This window comes from Paroedura picta, chromosome 16 (assembly GCF_049243985.1).
Source record: "Paroedura picta isolate Pp20150507F chromosome 16, Ppicta_v3.0, whole genome shotgun sequence".
Classification (NCBI taxonomy): domain Eukaryota; kingdom Metazoa; phylum Chordata; class Lepidosauria; order Squamata; family Gekkonidae; genus Paroedura; species Paroedura picta.
In genome coordinates, this window is record NC_135384.1 from 29,188,404 (window position 1) to 29,211,089 (window position 22,686).

A 22,686-nucleotide genomic window follows, 5' to 3' on the forward strand; every position below is an offset into this window, starting at 1 on the left:
TGCAATCCCCCCACCTGAGCTGAGGACTGTTCGTGTCTTAATCACCTGGAAAAGCAGAAGAAGGCAAATCTGCTCATCATCCCATCATAATCCAGCTCAGGGGTCTGCAACCTTTTCCAGGCCGTAGGTGAACTGTTTGGAATTCTGATGCAGTGCGGTGGGCACCGATGTTCCCGCCGTGGTTAAGAGCGGCCACGAGCCGGGTTTGATTCCCCGCCCCTCCACATGCAGCCAGCTGGGTGACCTTGGGCCAGTCACAGCCCTGATAGTGCTGTTCTCACAGAGCAGCTTTTCTCAGAGCTCTCTCAGCCTCATCTACCTCGCAGGGTGTCTGAGGTGGGGGAGAGGAAGGGAAAGGTGTTTGCTTTTGCTATACATGCAAAATTATTAGATGTTTGGAGACCTTAAGGGAATCTATTCAAAAAAACTGTAGCTATATCCTAAAGAATTGTGCATAGTGTGGAAAATTTCAAACACGGAACCATAAAGCTAATGCAGAACGTTTAAGCGCTTGCATTTGGGACTGGCTTGTGTCTAGTGTCAAAATCACAGAAGAAAAAGGAGGAGGAGCTGGATTTTTGTACCCCACTTTTTACTACCCGAAGGAGTCTCAAAGCAGTTTACATAAGAGGTGTATCCTGGATATAATCCAGAATAATATGCACAGAACTGAGTTTGTGTTTTGAGGCCTTCATGCAGCGGAGATAAAGGTTTCCTTCAGCTTGCCTCTCAAGTTTAGGAAACATTATGTTGCTTTCGTGACCAGCTAAAACATTAGAGGAGAAAGATGCTTGTGAGGCTGATGTATATTTTTAAACTGGTCGTAAGCTTATCCGTGGAACGGTAGCGATTAAACATCTTCTGAAAACTGCTTTGTACCGAGGAGGGAAAGGCCTTCTTTATGTGCGTGTGGGGGGATTTTGCTTTCTCTTTGCCAACGAAAAGCCAAACTCGCCACAAGAATGTCCCTGTAACCCCTTGTAATTCAAAACACATTACCTCCATTCCAAAAACACGAGCAAATTAGACCGGGAGGCTCTCTAAAATCAGCTTACTGGTTAAACAAACAATTTGGGGACGGCATGCTAGAAAACGAAGGGAGAGCATGAAAACATCTCACTTTGCAGAAGCGGATTGCTCTCCCAAGTGTGCTGAGATCACCTTCGTTTGAGCTTCCCGCAGCAGCACCGTGTTTGAAATTTAAACAAAAGAGGCTGGGTTGGAGTTATGAGTGCTAAGTGGCTTTTTTTTTGGGGGGGGGGGTGGATTACAGACTGTTCCTGTTTAGCATCCTGAGCCAGTATTTACTGCAGAAGCAAACAGCCACTTACCAACAAGTAAGAATCCCCTTCAGGCAGCCAAACAGAAGTTGTAACCCCAACTCTGAAGACATCGTGTGGGGATGCCAACCCCCAGGTGGGACCTGGGGATCCTCTGGCATTACAGCTCATCTCTAGGCTACAGAGATCAGTTCCCCAGGAGAAAAGGGCTGCTTGGTGTGTTCTATGGCCTTGTGCCCCACTGAAGTCCCCTTCACCCCCAAATTTCCAGAGGTTTCCCTGCCTGGATGTAGCAACCCTGCCTCCCCATCTTCGACCCGGGGCGGAGTGGGGGTGGAACAGACCTGACAATAACACCTGTGAAAACAGGTGTATGTATTTGGAGGGACATTGGTGAACAATTGTGCTGCTGCTTAAGATCTGCTCAAGACAGTGGGGTGTAGTGGTCAGAGTGTTGGATTGGGATTTGGGGGACCCAGGCCCGAATGCCCCCCTTTACTGTGGAAGGGCACCTTGGGCTTGTGGCATACTCTTGGCCTAACCTACGGGAATTCACAAGAATCAAATGGAGGAGGGAAAGGAGGGTGTAAATTGCTTTGGGGTGACTGGCAGGTACAAATGAAGTATATAAGTAAATCAGTAATTTGTTTGCAAGGCTGACTTAACAAAAGATGAATTGTTTAGTTATGCATAAGCTATTTTTTTGCCATAGAACTGCAGATGCTTTTTGGGCCTCAGACACCCTGTGTTTCTGTGATATTCAAATTCTGCCATGTTTGTTCATTGGGTACGGTCACGTATTGCTCCTTTTTATGACCTGCACAATCACAAAGTACTGTAAAATAAAGTTGCATTTGAGGGAGGCGTCATAAAGCAATAAACTCTTTGAATTATAGCTCTCTCTTGCACATTGCTTTCATGGGTGAGGGTGTTTCTGTGGTATTGATTGGCCCCTTGTTTTGTTTGAAATTCGGGCTGCCTTTGCAGTTAAGGGAAATAAAGGCTGGATTGGTCCATTCTAGAGACATCTAATTCCCAGTGATTTTTGAAGCTACGGAGGGAGGAAGTTGACGTATACATAACACTTATTTCCCTATTAAACTTGAATTTTATTTACTGATTTAACGGCACTAAATGCATCACTTATAATTTAGGGAGCATATGAAATGCAGGGGGGGGGATGACAATGCTGTTTGTGAATTTCTGGTCATTCTATCCCCATTCTAAATGAACAAACTGCCCCATTGACAAACCCCCCAATTGATTGACTGAGAGCCAGGGCTGCTTCGTCATTTGGGAATTAACCAGCGAAGCGAAGAAAATACCATTAGAGAATCTTCTAGAAAATAAGAACATATGTTAAGGATTCATTTGTGAGCTTCTGATGAAAACTTTGGTTTGAAAGCGGCTTCTGTATCCGAACTCTGTTCTGGCTCAGTTGGGATACAAGAAGAAAAAGACTTGAGCCTACACCAGTTTCTTTATAGCCTTGGCTTCCTGCAGCTGGCAGGCCCATTCATTCTTGCCATTCCCACTTGGAAATCGGCAACCTTAACTCCAAGTTGGCTAATTGAGAAATTGGGGTGGGGTGGGGTGGGGGAGAGGCTGCAGGGGAGAAACGTGGAGAAGGGAAGCTCTTTCTCCTAGGTGTTGTGCGTCAACCCCAAGTACTTTCTGGCCCCGCATGAGAAATGCACACCTGCCTGCCTGTGTTTTTGACAGATGCACATTTCCCCCCCCCCCCCGAGTAAACTGCAGCACACAATGGGTTAAGAACAAGTGATGGGGCTGCCTGGAGAGAAAATCCACCTGGAGTCCACGTGAGAAAACCAGGGGATAAATAATGCTAATAAAACTTATCTTATTTCCCTAAGAGAGGCATAGTCAGAGTCAGTTGAGCCGCTGTGTTAGTTTGAAGCAGCAGAACAAAGTCTGTCCAGGGATACCTTGAAGACCAACCAAGTTTGATTCTAGTGAGCTGCTTTCATGTACACTCACTTCCTCAGATACTCAGAGAGGCTTATTTGCTTCATTTGTTATCTGCATTCATGCAATCAAAAGTCTGGGGTGGCCATTGGCACCTTTTAAGCCTTTGTTGAAGGGAGAGGGGACTTGTTTCTCCAGGTGCGTTGGCAACCCAGTCGTAAGTAACTGGAAAACTATTTGGCCTTGAAGGAAGACTAGGTGCATGAATTAAGTGCCTGGCTAATTACTTAGGAATGCATAACAGTAGATTTGTTTCCGGATTCCCAAATAACTGGCTCGCAGGTATTTTTTGATGCTCTTTGTGAAGAAAGGCATTTTTTTTTTTTTTTGCTTTGGATGTTTGGAATGAGCAGGACCTTCACTCTGAGTTTTAAGGTTATTTTTCTCTCTGGGCAGAAAACAGGCCGGAAGGGGGGTGGGTTCAGTTGTGATCCAGACTCACCTCAATCCACCTTCATACAGATGCTAATAGGTCTAGACAACCCCCACCCCCACTCCAGTCCTTCCAAGCAAAGAACAACAATTGGGAGGAATTAAATCCTAGAAAGACTTTGGGAAGCTGGAAATTTCAGGAAAGGCCTTGCTGACCTAGCCTGACTTGGTCAATGGGTGGAGAAAGCAGGTGGTAAAACTCAGGGAGCAAGGTGGAAGCTTATCTTGGTGCTGGGTCCATCAGAGTGGACAGAACTCTTGAGGTCTGGAGGAGGCAGCCATTGGCCATGTGCTCACCTGGACAGGTGAGGGAAGTATCAAGGTAATGGGAACCCTGCAGAAGTCTTTAACTTCCTACACTATGGAGCCTGTCCTATGCTTTACCATCTGATAGGGCTTGGAATTGCATTTTGTCCATTTTTTTTCAAGTCCCTTGCTCCGTCTGGTGCTGTGCCAAAAGGATGCTTTTGAACATTTTCTTTTTCATAAATACCTTATAACTTTTGATGCTGGTGGTGGTTCTCTGTACCACATAGATCTGGCAGTATACTGGCCCCATGGTGACCAGGGACACAGAGGTGACCTTGGATCTGAGAAGAGAACCTGGGAGTCCTGACCCACCCAGTGGGCATTGCATGGTTGTAGACCCAACGCTATTGAGGGTCTGGGCTGCTCGCAGCTGGAGTATCGCTGGGCATGGGCCAGTTGGGGTGCACAGCCCCCCACCACTTGCGGGGGCTTGACAAGGCCTGGTGTTCCCCCATCAAATATGATGCCCAGCACTTGAGCCCCGTTCACCTGTCCCTAAATATGCTTTGGGCGGTGGGTTACCTGAGAAAGACAAACCTTAGAGGACCAGGTGGAACAGGGAATGCAGGCTGGGGCGGTCTGTTTCAGCTGCCCCCTCTAATGTGAGTGTCGTGTATTTTAATGCCATTCCAGGGTAACTGTTTTCCTTTCTTGCAGCGTCTGAGTTGCAAATCAAATCCCGCAGCCATTAAGAGAGGCAGCCATGCAGTGAAGGGCTCCTGAGCTTCTATATTGCTGACTCTCTGGTTGCTCTCAAGGAGACCTTGTTCCAGAAAGTCCCTGACTTGGATTGATACGAAGAGCCTCTAGATTGTGCTGTCCTTGGAAATCTGCAACATGTGAATTCTCTTTCTGTCTTTGGAAGGAACGGCACCCAGATAGTTTCTGCTCGGCTCGGTGACTAATGTCTTTCTCCCTGGTTGCTTAACTTGGTTCCTGCCCTAAAGCTCTCCCACGCCTGGAAACTGTGTAAAAGAATTCATGAAGTCTTATGTGAGGCTCAGGTATCGGGGGAGACTGACGTCACAGAAAATTCTGTTCTTTAAGGATGCCGAATTCCTCAAAGCTAAATAGGAAGCTTAGTGGCTGGATGGGTAAAGTTAAGGGACAGAGTATAACTCCTCCCCGCCCTTAGTAGGTATCTGCTCATAATGCAGTTGCGGCTTCTTTTGCAAATGGGGCTTGGTGCGGTAGATCCGCGGTTGCATCACTGGAGCGTGTAATCAACCTGCCCGTTTCACAAGTCCCTTTGAACAGAGGCCGCAGAAAAGAGCAGCGATTAGGTGGACTTGCCTCAGTAGGCCTCTGTGGAAGCCTCTTCTACAACCAGCCTCCAGGTCGGGCCTGGGGGAGTCTCCCGGAATTACAGTCCCTCTCCAGACTCTAGAGAGATCAGTTCCCCTAGAGCAGTGGTCCCCAGTCTTTTTTCACAGTTCTCTTAGAGCTGTACGTGCAGAGCAGTTCTCTTGGAGCTCTTTCAGCCCCACCTCCTTAACTGGACATGTATCGTGGGGATAGGGAGGGAAAGGTGTTTGTGAGCTGCTTTGGGTACTCAAAGTAGAGTCTCAAAAAACAGCTCTTTTCTTCTGTCACCTGGAGATCAGCTGTAATCATGGAGCTCTCCAGGCACTATCTGGAGGATGGCAACCCTGGTCAAAGTGAGGGTAAAAAGTTGGGAACACTCCTTTGGGGTATATGGCAATGACTTTACACTAGGAGTCCACAACCTTTTTGAACGCGTGGCCACCTTTGGAATCCTGACACCAAGTGTTGGACGCCGCCACAAAATGGCTGTCAAAGGAGGCGGAGCCAGTTGTGAAATGCCCGGGAGGGAGGCATTTCTGCGTCCTTTTGACTGTCGCTCTCCAGCATTTCAGGCAGAATGAAATAAACAGGATGCCGCCTTTTAAAAGGAGCATATTGTTTCACGGCGTACAATTCCCCACGTACAAGCAGCATGCTGTCAGTCACGTAGCAGAAGATCCTTGTGTGATGCGGTCACCTGCCGCCCAAGCAGTCTTCTTGAAAAATCTACACAGCCAATTGGATCTCCAAAGGCCAGGTAGGAGCCTTGAGGTGCAAAAGCTACCGTGACAATGTTCTAAAAACACTTATCCTGTCACCCTGTCTGGGGACCCTGGCTAGACACGTTTTAAATTGGTGGCACTTGTGACTTTCAGAACCTACCGATCGTCCTCCTGGAGTTGGAACTGCAAATCAGTTCTGTGTTATTTTTTCTCAAATTTAGGTGCAACGACAAGAAGAGGGGGGAGGGGGAGACAACACTTTCCTGGTTTGGTATCACAAAAAAACACCCCAACCACCCCTGGTTGGCTGGAAGGCTCCAGTTATTTTTGCTGCTCCCCGTCAGCCGCTGGTTTCCTCCCGAGAGCTACAAAGACAACTTGTTCTTTTCAAGTCCTCCTTTCTTATGATTATGGATCGCCCCGTGCCAAGTGTGAAGGAGGAAATACCTAGGAACCCACTGGCAGTTCTGAAAATATGCTGTCTGGGAAAGAACAAATATTTCTGGCCTTTCAGGCAATGCTCAGTATGGCGACTTTTCTGGGGCTGTTTTGGTTAAGCACACCGCAGAAAGGCCTTTTCCCTCTTTCCGTGACAGGCTCAGCACCGTCCCGATGAAGCTCCTTTCTGATGCTGATTCCCTCTCCTTTTGATTCGGGGTGGGGTGGGAGAAAAGGCTGCATTCACACATCTGACTCAGATGCTTTCATTTGCCGTGGGTGCCTCTGGAATCACCGGCAAGTGAAACTTAAAACAACAACAAAACAAACCCTGTTGCTTTTGAAAGAAATCCAGACTGTGGGCTTCATGCAGGTGAGCTGTTCATCTAACCGCATAGGCACGCGTCTCCTGCGGGGTGTGTGTGCGTGCTGCATTATCTCTTGATGAAAACAACCCCTTGGCTGATATACTTGAACGGTGAGGTCAGGAGGAAGGGACGGATTTGGACGGTGAGGCTGCATTTTCAGAAAAGCACCCGTTTGGGATCAGTGGGCTGTGACATGCGATTTTGCAGGCATCTCGATAGGCTGCGGTGGGAGATATTGTAGCGACTCGTGACCCTGTGCAATATCTCCCACCGCAGCCTATGGAGGTGCCTGCAGAAGGTTGGGATCACCTTCACAAAGCCCGTTCCTGAGCTTGGCGATTGTCATGCACCTGCCCAAGGCACAGGAGTGTAGCCGGCCGGAGGGGGAGTGGGTGGAATTCCAGCCGCAGGGGAGGACGACACGCCGGCTCTAAAAATGTCTGGGTTTGTACCGACTCAAGTCTTTGGAATGTTTATGAATAAGCCTGTGAACGGGTGGGATTCGGAGGCAGAAAGGAAAACCTTTTAAGGCTGTTCTGAGTCAACTGGACTTTGTAGACAGGATAACAAAGTCTGAGTCCGCTGGCCCCTTGAAGACCGACAGAGTTTCGTTCAAGAGATAAGCTTCCCGTTCTTCTTCTGAGGATGTGTGCGTGCCAACAAAAGGTTATATCGGGAATGAAACTGAGCTGGGTTTGAGTCCCCGCTCCCCCACGTGCATCCAGCTGGGTGAACTTGGGCTCATCGCAGTCCTGTTCCTCACAGAGCAGTCTTTCTCAGAGCTCTCCCACCTACCTCCATTTCTGCACCACAGGCTTTGTACCGAGCTGCAGGCTGGAGTTTGAGCCGGGTCAGGTTGCCCTGCCTCTTCCTGCTACCGCACAGGGGAGCATTTGTCCCTCTTCCATCCTGCTTGCTTGTTTCCGAGTAGGCGGTCCTGGCTGCATTGGTTTCAAGGGACGTTCATCCCAAGGCCTGAAACTCCTGTTTTTCTTCCTTGGTTAGTGGTAAAATGCCCCCATGTGGTGAAGGCGTGGCCCAGCTGCAGAAGATCGCACATCGAAAATAACTTTCCTCGCGGTTGAGTCGCTTGCTGAGGCAGGGCATGCATTTTAATTTAAAGAACTGTAAGGAGCAGAGAAATTGGCGAGCCATCTTTGGGTTTATCTTTCCAGGTACCCCCCTAATGGAGGCTGCTGGACTATGGTCTTGTAATGCACACTAATGTGTGAGAGTCCAGGAGCACCTTTAAGACTAACACAGTTTAATTCTGGGTATAAAGTTGTGTGTACATGCACACTTCATCAGACGTATGCACACGAAAGCTTATGCCCGGGATAAAATTTTGTGGTTCTTTGTTATTATTTTTTAAATCCTCGATTTTTACATTAGGACACTCCTGCATTGTAACACAAAGACAGGGGGGTTTTTTTGTGCTTGGAAAAAGCTACAGGAGGCTCCTGGATGAAAATAACAATGTTGCTATTCTCCCTGCATGAAACAGTCCAAGGCTGCATTTCCCTGCATGAAATTAGCAAAGTGTTCTGTGGAACCTGGAGGGGGAAATGGGGAGGCAGCGGATGTGTTATGCTTGTGCTACTTTGGAACTGTGTTGTAGTGCAATCATGTTAAATTAAAAAAAAAAAAACGGTGGGGAGGGGAAGAGGGCGGGCATAAGCACAGCATTGGTCAGATCTCAAACGTCATCATTTTGAGACAGGGAACTCTGGAGCAGGGGTAGTCAAACTGCGGCCCTCCAGATGTCCATGGACTACAATTCCCATGAGCCCCTGCTCTGGAGGAAGACAAGGCGACTTTTGAGCTTCCACTTTAGGCTACTGTGAATTCCCTCCCAAGGGAGAGGGGAAATCACGTTTTCTCAAGATTCACAAAACACGCAGCAAACAGGGAGAGCATTCAGCGCTGTGCCTGACTTGCAAGGAAGGTTTTATTGTGAAAGTAATGAAATTCTGCAGAGCTTTTAAGAGTGCTCCACAGAGTTTTCAGTGACTGTGGGAACTGTGTGGGAGAAGCTGGTTCAAGAGGACATCCCCTTGTGGGTTTAGTATCGGTGTTGGCCCCTGTTCCCTCCTTTCTTATGCCGCATCCAAAATGCACATATTGTGGCCAGCGGAGCTAATTGCTTGTTGACACAAAGTCGCAGCTTGTCAGGACTTGCCCCTCCGACTTCCCTGCGACAGTCGGGGCTGTTTTTTCCAGAAGGGAACGCTCCATTTTCTTCCGTGTTTACCGCAATTTTTGAAACAGCTTTATTTCTTCAGATATTTACTTATTTATTAGATTCCTATCTTGCCCTGTTTCCAGGACCTCTCACTGGAACTAAAAACAGTGATGTAAAAACAGTTTACATCACTGACTTCCTTCTGATTATAATTCCTGGGATTATAACTGATCTCTAGGCCAGGGGTAGTCAACCTGTGGTCCTCCAGATGTCCAAGGACTACTATTACCATGAGCCCCTGCCAGTGTTTGCTGGCAGGGGCTCATGGGAAATGTAGTCCATGGACATCTGGAGGACCACAGGTTGACTACCCCTGCTCTAGGCAACCGAAATCATCAGTCCCTCCCCCCAAGAAAATGGCCGCTTCGGAGGGTGGAACCATCTTGGCGTCGTGGTTAAGAGCGTCCGCCTTTAATCTGGAGAACCGGGTTTGATTCCCCACTCCTCCTCCACATGTAGCCAGCTGGGCGACCTTGGGCCAGTCACAGTTCTCTTCAGAGCTCTTTCAGCTTCATCTACCTCGCAGGAATATTGTGTGGAGAGGAAGAGAAAGGGGTTAGACTAGATGACGCTGGAGGTCCCTTCCAACTTTATAATTCTACGAACCGCCTGTAGGGGGGAAAGCAGCTTTTGGTGATTTAAAAAGTGTGGAGTTGTGTGTTTTTCAGCACGCCCCTGTGGAGCTGCGGACTCTCTCGCCGATTGGCTACATGTCCGTGATGAAGAGTGCCGAATTCACCCCTTATCCTCGGGGCCCTGCGCATCACAAATCCCGGACAGTCACTTCCTACACGGAGGGCAGCTTGGGATGAACGCCTTGCTGGAGAAGGGATGTGTTTTCCCGAGAAACAGTTTGCCACAGGAAATGTTGTGCAGCTGCGGCTGGATTATACGTTGCTGGGCCCTGCCTGAAGGAGGCCAATGAGTTCATGCTGCATTTTGACTTCGGGTTCCAGCCATTTGCTATAATTAGTGGCCTGTTTAAATGCAGAGGGGGAGGATAAAGCTTCGCCGAATTGCCCTGTAATTTTTTTCACCTCAAGCTAAAGGGGGGGGGGGAGGGATCCATCTGGTTCAGACGTCAGTATGCAGAGGGGAGTCAGGCTGCAGGGCATGGGGGAATCGTCCTGGAGATTTGGGGACGGAGCCTGGAGAGGACAGAGACCACCGTGGGGCACAATGCCACAGAGCTCCCCCCCCCCCAGCATCCATTTCTTCCAGGGGAACTGAACTTTGCAGTCTGGAGATGAGCTATAATTCCAGTGAATCTCCAGGGCCCGCCTGGAGGTTGGCATCCTCAGAGCACAGCTTGCATTTCTCCCGGAAGGCCAGCTGACTTTTCCAGGAGCGAAATCTCCCTGCTCAAAAGCCACACCTCGGTAACAGGGTGGTATTCTGAAGTTTCCGGTGGTGGCAAGAGGAGAAGGGAGTGAATTCGGCCAAAGCAGATTATTTATAAGAGACCCGGGAGTCTTGTGATGACACATCAGCCTCGATTGGTCGGCAGCTTGCAGGAGGCTTGGCGTGCTCTTCGGAAATTACGTGGTTGCTTGTTTGTCGAGGGCAATTCTCTGCCTCTTTCCTTCCCGGGTTGCTTCCAGCAGGCTCCAAATCCATCCATTCAAGCAGCATAAAAGCAAACACACACATCCGGGGCGGGGCCTCCTTACCTGGGCTAATTGTTGCCAGCCCCAGGGAGCGTGGCACGGGCGGGAGGCCAGGGCTCGTGCCCAAAGTCTGGGCCTCTTGCCATGCTCCGGACAGACACAGCTTGGCCACTCCTGGGTAGGTGCGGCAAAAGTTTGATCCTGTCGGCCTTATCTGTTTCGGGAAGCCAGTGCAAGCCCTGCTCTGCCCTCCCTTTCTCCCTCTTCCATAACATCTGCAAATCAAACAGGCGCCTGAAGCCGGCTTGCCCTCTGCAGCCCACAAACGTGGGGGAGGGATGGCTCGCTCGTCCCGTTGACGCAAGCGGAAAGGAAAGCACCGGTCCACTCCTGCCTCTGCCTGAGGGCTCCGGCCTTGCAAAAGGCTCGATCTGCAGACTTCCTTGGTGTCTGAGCATGCATGCGTGCACACGGAAGCTCATACCTTGAAATAAAGCTTTGTTGGTCCGGCTGGCCCCCAACCTTGTTTTGGGGCTTCAGACCAACATGGCCACCCTCCGGCGTCTGTCTTGGTAACGGGCATCCTGTCCCAAACCCCGCGCTGCGGCATGCGGCCGTGCTCTGCAGTAGCAACCTCGCAACTTTCTTGGCTTCGCTGCCCCTCCTGTCCATGCGACTAGAGAAGCCACTGGTCCTCTGCAGTGTGGTGCTCCTAACTGGCCTCTTAATATTGTTTCACCTTTGGGTAACCTACGGGAGGAGGTAAGGCGTCCTTTTGCGTACGGGACGGTTGACAACGTTCTGTTCTTCTGCAGAACTCAGAGTGAGTCCAGGGACCCCTTTGAGACCAAAATTTGGGTCTAGGTATGAGCCAGCGTTTCTCAACTTTTTTACCACTGTGAAGCCCCTGAAACATTCTTCAGGCTTTGAGAAACCCCAGATTTCTCCCAATGGTGCAGAAGATGCACAGAGACACCCGGGCCCCCTCCAGGCCCATCCTTGGCCCTTTTGGGAGATCCTAAAGGTAAAGGGAAAGGTCTCCCCTCCTGTGCAAGCACCGAGTCATGTCTGACCCTTGGGGTGACGCCCTCCAGCGTTTTCATGGCAGACTCAATACGGGGTGGTTTGCCAGTGCCTTCCCCAAGGAGATTGGGAGATCCTATCGCCCGATAAATGTTTAACAAATGTAAAAAATTATATTAAAAGTTAATTAACTCCCACCCATTTGGGAAACCCTTCCAGGGCCACCGAGAAACCCCCGGGTTTCCTGAAACCCTGGTTGAGAAGCCTGGCATAAGCGTTCGTGTGCGTGTGCATTTGGCCAGATACATCATCTGCATCCGGATGCACGATCTCCATGTATCTGAAGAAGTGTGTGTGCACATGAAAGCTTATGCCCAGGATTGCAATGTGTTGCTCTTAAAGGGGCTGCTGGATTTCCAGTTCTGTCCTGCTGCTTCCCACCTGCAGTTCCAAAACCTTATTACCCTCCCTCTCTGTATTTCCCAAAATTTCTCCTTTCCCTCCCCCCTTTCCAGCTTTCCAGCTGAAATCCTTGCATGGATCTTTTCTAGAGCACAGATTCTCGACCTGTTTATGTGTTGGTGGTAGGCCAGAAGGATGATCTTTCAGGCTGGGCCAGAAAACCAGATTGGTTTGTAAACCCGAGAACGAGGCACATTTTATTATGCTCCGTTTCAAGCGTCCCTTCAGAGGAGGACTTGCCCTGTTCCTTAAGAGCTGGCCTGCGAGGGAACTGCTTCTCTGAGCCCATACAGGATAGGAGGGGCACCCGAGGCTCGCGGAATGGCATTTCCTCATCTGTGGAGTTGGCAGCTCTTGACACTGAGCTGGAAAGGGGTGTAGAAGTCTGGGATTTTTCCCCCCCGCTTGCAAATCATTAACTCGTTTTGTGCATGGGTGCCTGTTTTCCTAGGCAGGGGCAAAGATGAGCGCCTAAGAGTGCCGTAAAAGGTTTTCCCCGCCAGAAAAATGTCATCAGTGCCTGGATGGTTTGTTCTCGGAAGCAGGTTTATAATCTTGTCCATCGGGTGCAAAGGACCGACTTTGGGCAAACGTGAATTTGCGGTCTAGAGAGGAACATTTACTGGAGCAGGGGTTGGGTGCTTCTCCTCCTTCATGTTGCTTCTGTTTTCAGGGAGACCGAAAGAAGAAGAAAAGGGGTTGGTTTTCGTAACACACTTTTCACTGCCTGAAGGAGTCTCAAAGCGGCTTCCAGTCGCCTTCCCTTTCCTCTCCCCACAACACACACCCTGGGAGGGAGGGGAGGCTGAGAGAGCCCTGAGAGAACTGCTCTGTGAGAGCAACTTTAGCCCTATGTGACTAGCCCAATGTCACCCAGCTGGTTGCAGGTGTAGGATCAGGGAATCAAACCCGGCTTGTCTGATTAGAAGCCACCACTATACGCACTGGCTCAAGCAGATCAAGAATTGTAGAATTCTTGTTTGTGGGAATAAGAAGAAGGGCTGTTTTTTATACCCCGCTTTTCATTACCCAAAGGAGTTCCAAAGTGGCTGAAAAACACCTTTCCCTTCCTCTCCCCACAACAGACACCCTGTGAGGTAGGTGGGGCTGAGGTGGGGCTAAGAGAACTGTTCTGTGAGAACAGCTCTAACAGAACTTTTACTAGCTCAAAGTCACCTTGCTGGCTGCATGTGGAGGAGGAGTGGGGAATCAAGCCCAGTTCTCCAGATTAGAGGCCGCCTCTCTTAACCCCACACCATGCTGGCTCACTTAAGAAGAAGAGTTGGGGTTTTATAACCCGTTTTTCCGTTCCTGAAGTGCCTTATAAACACCTTTCCCTTCCTCTCTCCTCCACTGACACCCTGTGAGATAGGTGGAGCTGAGAGAGCCCTGAGAGAACTGCTTTTGTGAGAACAGCTCTAAGAGAACTGCAACTACCCCAAGGTCACCCCAGTGGCTGCATGTGGAGGAGGAGTGAGGAATCAAACTGGGTTCTCTAGGTTAGAGGCTGCCGCTCCACACTGCCTTGTGAGGGATGCAGTACAGTAAACTGCAAACAACTGAGGATTTCCTTATTCCGCAAAAATACGGACTGGAACGTGAAGCAATAACATCTGCATCGTTCAAGCTGGCATCTTGTTGCAAGTCTCTGAGGCATGGCTGACAGTCCCCTTTCCTAGGAAGCGCCCGGTAGTCCGTGAGCAACCTGGGATCGGCGTTCCACATGTGGCTTGGCCTTCGTGTCTCCAGTGGAGCAATGGAAAAGAATTGGTCATATCCTGCTGTGTGGTTAAGGGCATGGCGCAGCGTTCGGGAAGCGCCAGGAGGCCTCTGGCGGAAGTCGAGCCAGTCCTGGTCTGGAGTGTGTGTTAAAATCAGACCGCTGGTTCCACCTAGTGGTAAACCGTTCAGCTGGCTGTGAACCTTGTAAGACGGGGTCCCCAGACCTTTTGAGCCTGTGGATACATTTGGGATCGTGGCATCGTGGGCACAGGAGAGGACGGCTGCCGCAAAATGGCCGCTGCAGGAGGGCAGAGCTAGCCACCAAAATGTTTGTCACTGGTCCAAAACTTTGCTCTGGGTTTCTATTCGCTTGTGAAATACTGATCTGAGAGTCTCACCAACCTGATCCGACATAATTAGGTTGCGGTGGGGAAATTATGAGGCTGTTTGGTGCTGACCTCCTCCCACCCCCACCCCCAACTTTTTGGCTTTCCTCCTTGACCGCTGTCGTCTTCTGCCTAGGTTTGAAAAGGGACGGATCTATACCTACATTGGGGAAGTTGTGGTTTCCGTCAACCCTTACAAGAACTTAAACATCTACGGCCGGGACATGATCGAACAGTACAAAGGCCGGGAGCTGTACGAGAGACCCCCACACCTCTTTGCCATCGCAGACGCAGCCTATAAAGCCATGAAGAGGCGGTCGAAGGACACCTGCATCGTGATCTCAGGTATGTCAAGGGGGGGGGGGAGGACCTGCGGTTACCATCCGAGGAACCTCCGAATGGCTTTTTTGACATTGTGGCTGGATTATGCCGCTCCTTCCCGATAGCCGCGAGGCTCCCTTTCTCAGCTGGCCAGGAAATAATTCTGCAGGATCCTCGAGTGAACATAGATTGTTTTGTTTAATTCTGTTCCCCTCCTCGGACACGCCCAAGATGCAGGGAGAAAGAAGAATGAGCTGATTATACTGAGTCTACTTAGGTCAGGGAGGGATCATGTTTTTAAAGAATCCAGAGGAACAGAGAGAGACATTTCATGCCCTGTGATGTCGATGTTTCATTGTGCCCCAGTTGTCTGGTTGAATGTATTCTGTCCCAAAAGGCCTTTCAAACTGTGGGTTAAGCCGTGTTGGTTATTCAGGGGATAAGGTTTTGTGTGCAAAAGCTTATACCCTGAATTAAACTTGGTTGGTCTTCATGGTGCCCCTAGACTCAAACTTGGTTCAACTGCGTTAAGTTTGCGAGGAGAAAAAGTTCTTGAGGGCAAACTGAACACAGTTGAACCAAGTTTGAACCCAGGGACACCTTGAAGACCAACCAAGTGTAATTCAAGGTATAAGCTTTTTGCACACAAAACACTGTAGAAGTGAAGAGCGGTGTCCTCTAATTTGCAGAACCAGGTTTGTTTCCCCACTCCTCCCTCCCCCAATGCAGCCAGTTGGGGGACCTTGGGCCAGTCCCAGTTCTCTCAGAGCTCTCTCAGCCCCACCTACCTCACAAGGGGTCTGTTGTGAGGAGAGGAAGAAGAAGGCGATTGTAAGCCGCATTGAGGCTCCTCTGGGCAGTGAAAAGTGGGGTACAAAGCCCAACTCTTCTCCTTCTCCCCCTCGTCTTGGCCACATTAATGCTCCATCCTAACCCGAATTTCCTGCTGTTCTTGCGAGGAACTGCTCTTGCTGTCAGAATCTTACAGGTCTCTCCCTCCTGGCAGCCTTTACACACCTGTAATTGAATCTGGCCATAGACAGCTGGTAGATGTGCTCAAGGTTGAACTTGTGCACTTAACAAAGACGCCAGAGATGCCACAAACTGGGCCAGGCGCTGCCCTGCCATGTGCCGTGGATGCTCAGCCTCAGGACTTCCTGTTTGCGGCTGAAGAGGCAGGTTGCTTTGGGTGGCGTCTCACGAGGCCCGTCTGTCTGTGCCCGCAGGGGAGAGCGGGGCAGGGAAAACCGAAGCCAGCAAATACATCATGCAGTACATCGCAGCCATCACCAACCCAAGCCAGAGAGCGGAGGTCGAAAGGTAAGAGACTGTTGGCCTGGCGAGGAAGGACAAAAAGGCCGTGACAAAAGATGCATTTGGGATGTGGAATGGCCCACCAATGAAGGGCATGGAAGCGTCAGCCGTCGCCTGTAAAGAGAGTCTCTGCAGACATTGCTTACCTGAGGCTCAACCTTCCCAGGTCCCTCGGCCTTTCCTCACAGGGCTCGGTCCCCAGGCCCCGGATCCTCCTCTTCACTCTCCTCTGCCCCCTCTCCATTTTGTCCACGACCTTTTTGAAGGGAGGCCTCCAGACCTGTACCCAGGACTCCAGGTGGGGTCTGACCAATGCGCTATACAGCATAGGGACTAGGACACCTTGTGAATTCGATGTGATGCCTCTGTTGATACAGGCCAAGGCTGCCTTTGCCTTCTTGGCCGCTGCATCACCCTGTCTGCTCCTGTTTAGCTTCCAGTCCACAAGGGCCCCGAGATCTTGTTCACCCACCCTGCTACCCACAAGTGTCTCTCCCCTCCAGGAGGCACTCGTGACCCAGACGTAGCACTCTGCCCTTCTCCTTACTGAATTGCATCTTGTTCTCATTGGCCCACTTATTTATTTAGGAAATACAATAACAAGTCAATAAAAGATACAATTAAGATCTGCCTACCAAATCTGTCTGCTTTGTAGTCTGCTCAGGGCTCGTTTTGAAGGGTTTGTGTTTCTTTACTAGCAAGCGGCCTTGAGCAAGTCCCTGGAGAGACGGCAGATAAATTCCTTGAATTCCTCCCCAGCCAAAGGTAGCCCGCGCTCCCATACGTGGGTGAATGGGATTCAAGGCACAAATTCTCCCCCCAACCCCAACCCCAACCCCAACCCCCCAAAACATTCTTTGTAAAAGCTTTCAGATTTCCCCGGTATGTTCGTGCCCCAAAGGAGGTTGTGCTGATGACATCAGGAAGCCCCGTGTTTTATCTTTTTTATAATAAACCAATTTTTGATCCGATTGGGGCAAAAGTGCCTTTCTGTTTGCAGAGAAACCTTCCAACCGCAGGAGTCTATGGCTACACATGAACAATGGGACATCCCACAGTATTTGCCATGGAGAGTCTTTAACCGGTTGGTGGTCCCCGGGCCCAAGGAAGTACGTTTGGCCTCAACCAGGGCCCAGAACGTATTCATTCCTGGCCCCCACTCAGTGGCATGAACTCCCAGAGGAGATCCGGGTTCTGTCAGAGCTGGCATGGTTCCTTAGGACTTGCAGGATGGAGCTCTTCCTCTGGCTGAGCTTTTGTTTGGGGGCAGTGAATCCATAACATGTATAGCTCTCCCCTACAAAATGCCCCCACGCTGTTGCTCGATGCTGCTGACTCATCACTTACGTTTTGTTTTGTTTTATACCATTCATGTTTCATTCTGTTTTTAACTGACTGTTCATTTCAACCCACGTTGTTTTATTGTGCTTGCCAACTGTATGTATTCTTGTTTTTATGGGTTTTATTGTACGGTTTTAGTGGGGGTTTATGTGCTGTAACTCACCTCGAGCCTCTGGGGAGAGGCTAATAAGAAACCTAGATAAATAAACAAACAAACAACTAAATATTTGTTCACTGTCCTGAGCTGTATTGGGAGGGAGGTCTAGAAATTTAATAAATGATGATAATAAGTAATAATAATCAGCCATGTTTAAAAACAGCCTCACTTAACCTCAGCCCTTCCCCAGTAGCTGAAGCTGCCATTCTGCTCCTAATATACAAAACACGCTATGCGAGGATAGAAATACACATTGTCTAGACCGGTTTCCTGCTCTCCCGCTTTGACATCTGCCTCTGTTCCAAAGGGTGAAGAACATGCTGCTGAAATCCAATTGTATCCTGGAGGCCTTTGGCAACGCCAAAACCAACCGCAACGACAACTCCAGCCGGTTTGGGAAGTACATGGACATCAACTTCGATTTCAAAGGGGACCCGATCGGCGGGCACATCAACAACTACTTGCTGGAAAAGGTGGGTGGCTCTGGCTTGGGTGGTCCCCGAGACCCTTCCCGGAGGAAGGCTTGTGTTGTGAATGGGGAAGAGGACGGTGCTTGAACTCCTGGCGGAAAAGTGGGGCAAAGGCCTTCATTTTATTCTATTCTATTTTATTTTTTCAATGTATGGCCCTCCCCTCCCAGCATGCCGGCTCACGGGGCAAGGCCAGGAGATCAAAATCCCTGCTGACTTGGACAGTGAACTTTTCAGGAAATTATATTGCAAGGGAGATATCCGGGTTAAAAACCGAGAATTATATCATAGTACAGAAACTTCACAGTGCATCTTCCGCAGACTAATAAATCTCATTTTGGAAGTGAATTAGACTGGGTTCTTTTCTAAAGCTTTTGCTTGACTGTAGCTGCATCTAGATTTCATGTATAAATTCTGTTTATATATATATTTTTGCATCTTTGTGAGCTACCCTGAAGTCTGTTAAGAGAACAGACGCTTGTGTATTTTTTCTCTTTGTCTTCATTAGCCCCCCCCCCCCGTTTTTGATCCTGGGGGGTCATTTAGCTTAAACATTCCTGCCTTGACTTTACTTGATAGTATTTTAGTGATGCTGCCTCTGTAGCATACCCCTTCCAGGAGTCTGTGAGTTTGCCTAACCTGATGTTTTGAGAGCTGGGTCCAGTTGATTTTATGCCCCGCCTTTCACTGCGTGAAGGAGTCTCAAAACAGCTCACAATCACCTCCTCTTCCTCTCCCCACAACAGGCACCCTGGGAGGGAGGTGGGGCTGAGAGAGCTTCTGACAGGGCTGATGGGTGAGAACAGCACGATCAGGGCTGTGACTAGCCCAAGGTCATCCAGCTGGCTGCATGTGGAGGAGCAGGGCTGGCCAGACTAGAAGCTGCTGCTCTTAACCATTATACCACATATAGCCAGATGGATGACCTTGGGCCAATAATTAAACTTTGTCGGTCTCGAAGTTGCCCCTGGAACTCCAACTTTGTTCTGTTGCTTCAGACCAACACGGCTGCCCACCTGAATCTATCTGAACTTGGCAGTATTCAAATATCTGTCATCCGTGTAAAAGTTTCCTAACTTTGCCCTCTGTAGCCTAAGGTGACCAGATTTTAACATTGGTAAAGCGGGACACCATTGATCGGGGAGGGGAGGAGGGGTTCTTGATTAAAAATTTGGTCTATAGGGATCAACAAAAAGTTTCATAGAACGCATAGAATGCAAAAATAGTATTGTAATATATATTTTTAAATTTCAGCGTAAGTACAATTTGCCAGGTACCCCCAGATGTCCCTCCAAAAGTGGGACAATCTGGTCACCTTACTGTAGCCCCCCTCCCCTGTGTCATACCCCTCCGAATAACGTCCTTGTTAAGGGGCTTTGGGTGCCTTGAAGAGCAACCGACTGACCTCTGATTCTCCCCCGTCTTTCCCCTCCAGTCACGGGTAATTGTGCAGCAGCTGGGAGAGCGAAGTTTCCACTCCTTCTACCAGGTGAGTCCCTCCTTTCTCGGAATGTATCCATGAGACATCGAGACCCGGCCAGGCCTCCCTGAGCCCCATCTGTTTCCGCCTTGGAGGGGTGGTGGGTGACATTCCAGCATGGATGGACATAATTCCCACGTGCTTCGAGGTGCTACAAGGTTCCGTGCCCTTCAGGACTTGGGCCGACCGGATGCCTGACCCTGTGCCTTTGTTTCCTCAGCTCCTCCAAGGGGGTTCTGAGCAGCTGCTACGATCTTTGCACCTTCATAAGGATTTATCTGCCTACAGCTACATCAGCGCTGGAAGCCAGCTAAAGGTGAGGGGGGTCTCTCTGAAGCGCGGGAAGATCAGCTCTCTTCTTTCTCTCCTTTGGCTTCACAACCCCCTACCCACAGTGCCGTCAGGGCATCGGGACAGCCTCCAAGAAGGGGTCCCACGTACTACCGCTCCCACTTTCCCTTTTTCCAGTGCTCCATCCACGACAGCGCTGACTTCAAAGCAATCTCCGACGCAATGAGGGTCATTGGGTTTGAGCCGGACGAGGTGCAGACGGTCTACAAAATCCTGGCGGCCATCCTCCACTTGGTGAGTCGGGCTCGGGACGGGGTGGGGAGGCCGGTCCCATTCAAGACACTGCAGAAATAGCTTCCAAACTCCCAGGACGGAAATGGTCCACAGGAGCTGCCCATTTGAGGAATGACCTGGAGCGAAAAAACTTGAAATCGTGAATATAACAGCAGAGCGGCAGGGGTGGAATGAGGAGAGAGTTGGCTTCTCTACCAATGGCGGATCTTCCCTATTTCCCTAAAATGGTTCCCTATTTCTCCTCCTCCGTATGAAGCCTCTGGATGACCTTGGGCCAGCCCCAGTTCTCCCAGATCTCTCTCAGCCCCACCTACCTCACATGGTTTCTGTTGCGGAGAGATTCGAATGGGTCGCCGTGTCGGTCTGAAGTAGCACAATAAAATCAGAGTAGCAACTTTAAGATCAACAGAGATTTATTCAAGGTGTGAGGTTTTGAGTGCTTGCATTTAAAAGCTCACACCTTGAATCGATCTTTGTTGGTCTTAAAGGTGCTATCGGACTCTGATTTTGTTGTTGCGGAGAGAGAAAGGGAAAAGTGTTGGTAAGCTCCTTGTGGACTTCTGTGAGTAGTAAAAAGCAGGCTATAGAACCCCGGCTCTTCTTCTGTTCTCGCTGGAACTGTGGAAGGCACAAGTAATATTTGCGTCTGGGATCCTTTGGGGGCCTGAGGGGGGAGTGTATGTTGAGCATCGCCCTTCATGTTGTTTCAAGGAAGCAGTAAGACTTCCAAAGTTTGGAAACGTTTCCTGCCCAGCTGTGACGGATGTGCACTGCATCTCATAGGGGTGTTTCTCTGCGTTAATTTGCATGAGCTCGAAGGCGGGGGTCTCACCGGAGTAACTTTGCTGCCCCCCACTGCTGGAAAATAAGCCCAATCCGTCTCTTTCTCTCCTCACCCACCGGCCTGCAGGGCAATCTGAAGTTTTCCGTCGATGGGGACGTGCCGGTGATCGAGAACACCAAGCTCGTCTCCGTCATCGCAGACCTGCTGTCCACCAAGGCCGAGCTGGTCGAGAAGGCCCTGCTTTTCCGAACGGTCGCCACGGGCCGAGACGTCATCGACAAACAGCACACTGAGCAGGAAGCCAGCTACGGCAGAAACGCCTTTGCAAAGGTGCATGCAGAGTCTCCTGCTGCAGTTTGGGCCCTGCAGCCCTGTCTGGTTTTTCTCACGTCTCTGTGCCTTCTGGCTTTGCTTGGAGAGCCCGTGTGGGGTGGTGGATAAAGCAGGGTGGCCTCTAATCTGGGGAACTGGGTTTGATTCACCCCTCCTCCACATGCAGCCAGCTGGGTGTCCCTGGGTGGAGGAGCAGAGAACCATACCCAGTTCTCCAGACTAGACGCCATGACTCTTAACCGCGACACCAAGAGACTGTAAGCCATGATTCGGTAGAACACGGTGAAGGCCGCGACCTTCCTTTGAGGCTAGGCAAAATTGTAACTATCAACGGAGAACAATCGGCAGCTTGTCAACTGTATCTCGCAAACATGCAAGGGAAGGGGAGCCAGAGTGTGAACTGGGCAGTATACCAAGAGGCCATTGTCTGAGAAACTGGCCGGCCAGCCCTGACGATGACCAATGGTTTGGGTCCTGGCCATAGTGTGATGAGGGATGTCTTCTACGTAGAAGAGCCACGTGTAGAGATTGTGTAAGAAAAAGGTGGTTTGCGCATGCTTGAGGAAGTAATTGGCATACTGAAATAAAGGCTGGCGTCATGTTAATTGGTGCTGTGGCTGGGGAACAGCTCTTGTTGCAATAAAAGTGTCACTCTGCTTAAATGGAATCTCCCATCTGGACTTCAAAGCTAACTGGCCATCTTTAAGCAGTGGCTGGACAGATCCTTACCTTGGATGCTCTAGGCTGATCCTGCATTGAGCAGGGGGTGGGACTAGATGACCTTCATGGCCCTTCCCACTCTAGGAGTCTAGGAGTCTAGTTCAGCAGTGGGATGGGCTGCCTGAGGAGGTGGGGAGCTCCCCCTCACTGGCCGTCTTCAAGCAGCGGCTGGACAGATCCTTCTCCTGGATGCTTAGGGCTGATCCTGCATTGAGCAGGGGGTGGACTAGATGGCCTATGTGACCCTTTCCCACTCTATGGTTCTGTGATTCTAACGCTCAGCTTGGGACAATGTGGTTGAGAATGCAATTCCAGTTCTTGGCTTCTCTCCCTTATCAATATGCCAGGAGTGCCTCAACTATGGCTCTCCAGATGTCCATGGACTACAATTCCCATGAGCCCCTGCCGGCGTGGACATCTGGAGAGCCACAGTTTGGCCACCCCTGCAATATGGCATCATGTGTTGTTGGGAGCAAAATAAATACTTAAACACGACTTGGGGTGTTGTTCTTCCTGCCGATCGAGCTCAGGCACATGTTTGTCCAGCAGGAGGGAATCGCATCCGAAACTTCAAGCTGGTGAACTGTCTTCATGCTCTGGATTTCCCTAAATTCCACAGAGCTTTCACCTTGGCCTGCTTGAATGGCCTGCCCTTAGCATTATTGGAAAGGAGAAAGTTACGCAGTCCTTACCCAACTGGAACGCAGTTGGAAAAGTGCAAGATGTGCAATTATCTTGGCTTCAACCAACATGGGTGCCCACCTGGATCGAGTTGAGAAAAGGGCTAGATCTGATTCCATGTTCTCCCGGTTTCTGGGCAGAATGGTGCAGAGGGGGCCTCTTTAATCTGTACGGTGGCCGATGGTGACCTCTTTTGAGAACGACTTTTGTGGTGGTTT

At 50.0% G+C, this 22,686-nt stretch overlaps 1 protein-coding gene across 1 annotated transcript in view; it reads left to right on the forward strand.

The window, feature by feature from the left end:
* The window catches only part of MYO1D (myosin ID), a 91,466-nt gene that overhangs the window by 5,271 nt on the left and 63,509 nt on the right, over positions 1–22,686 (forward strand). Inside the window, exons 2-8 of the mRNA XM_077313879.1 lie at positions 14,419–14,627; positions 15,830–15,923; positions 17,723–17,888; positions 19,321–19,374; positions 19,586–19,681; positions 19,834–19,950; positions 20,861–21,064. Of these exons, the coding sequence (XP_077169994.1) occupies positions 14,419–14,627; positions 15,830–15,923; positions 17,723–17,888; positions 19,321–19,374; positions 19,586–19,681; positions 19,834–19,950; positions 20,861–21,064 (940 nt within the window). The remainder of the gene's footprint in view (positions 1–14,418; positions 14,628–15,829; positions 15,924–17,722; positions 17,889–19,320; positions 19,375–19,585; positions 19,682–19,833; positions 19,951–20,860; positions 21,065–22,686) is intronic.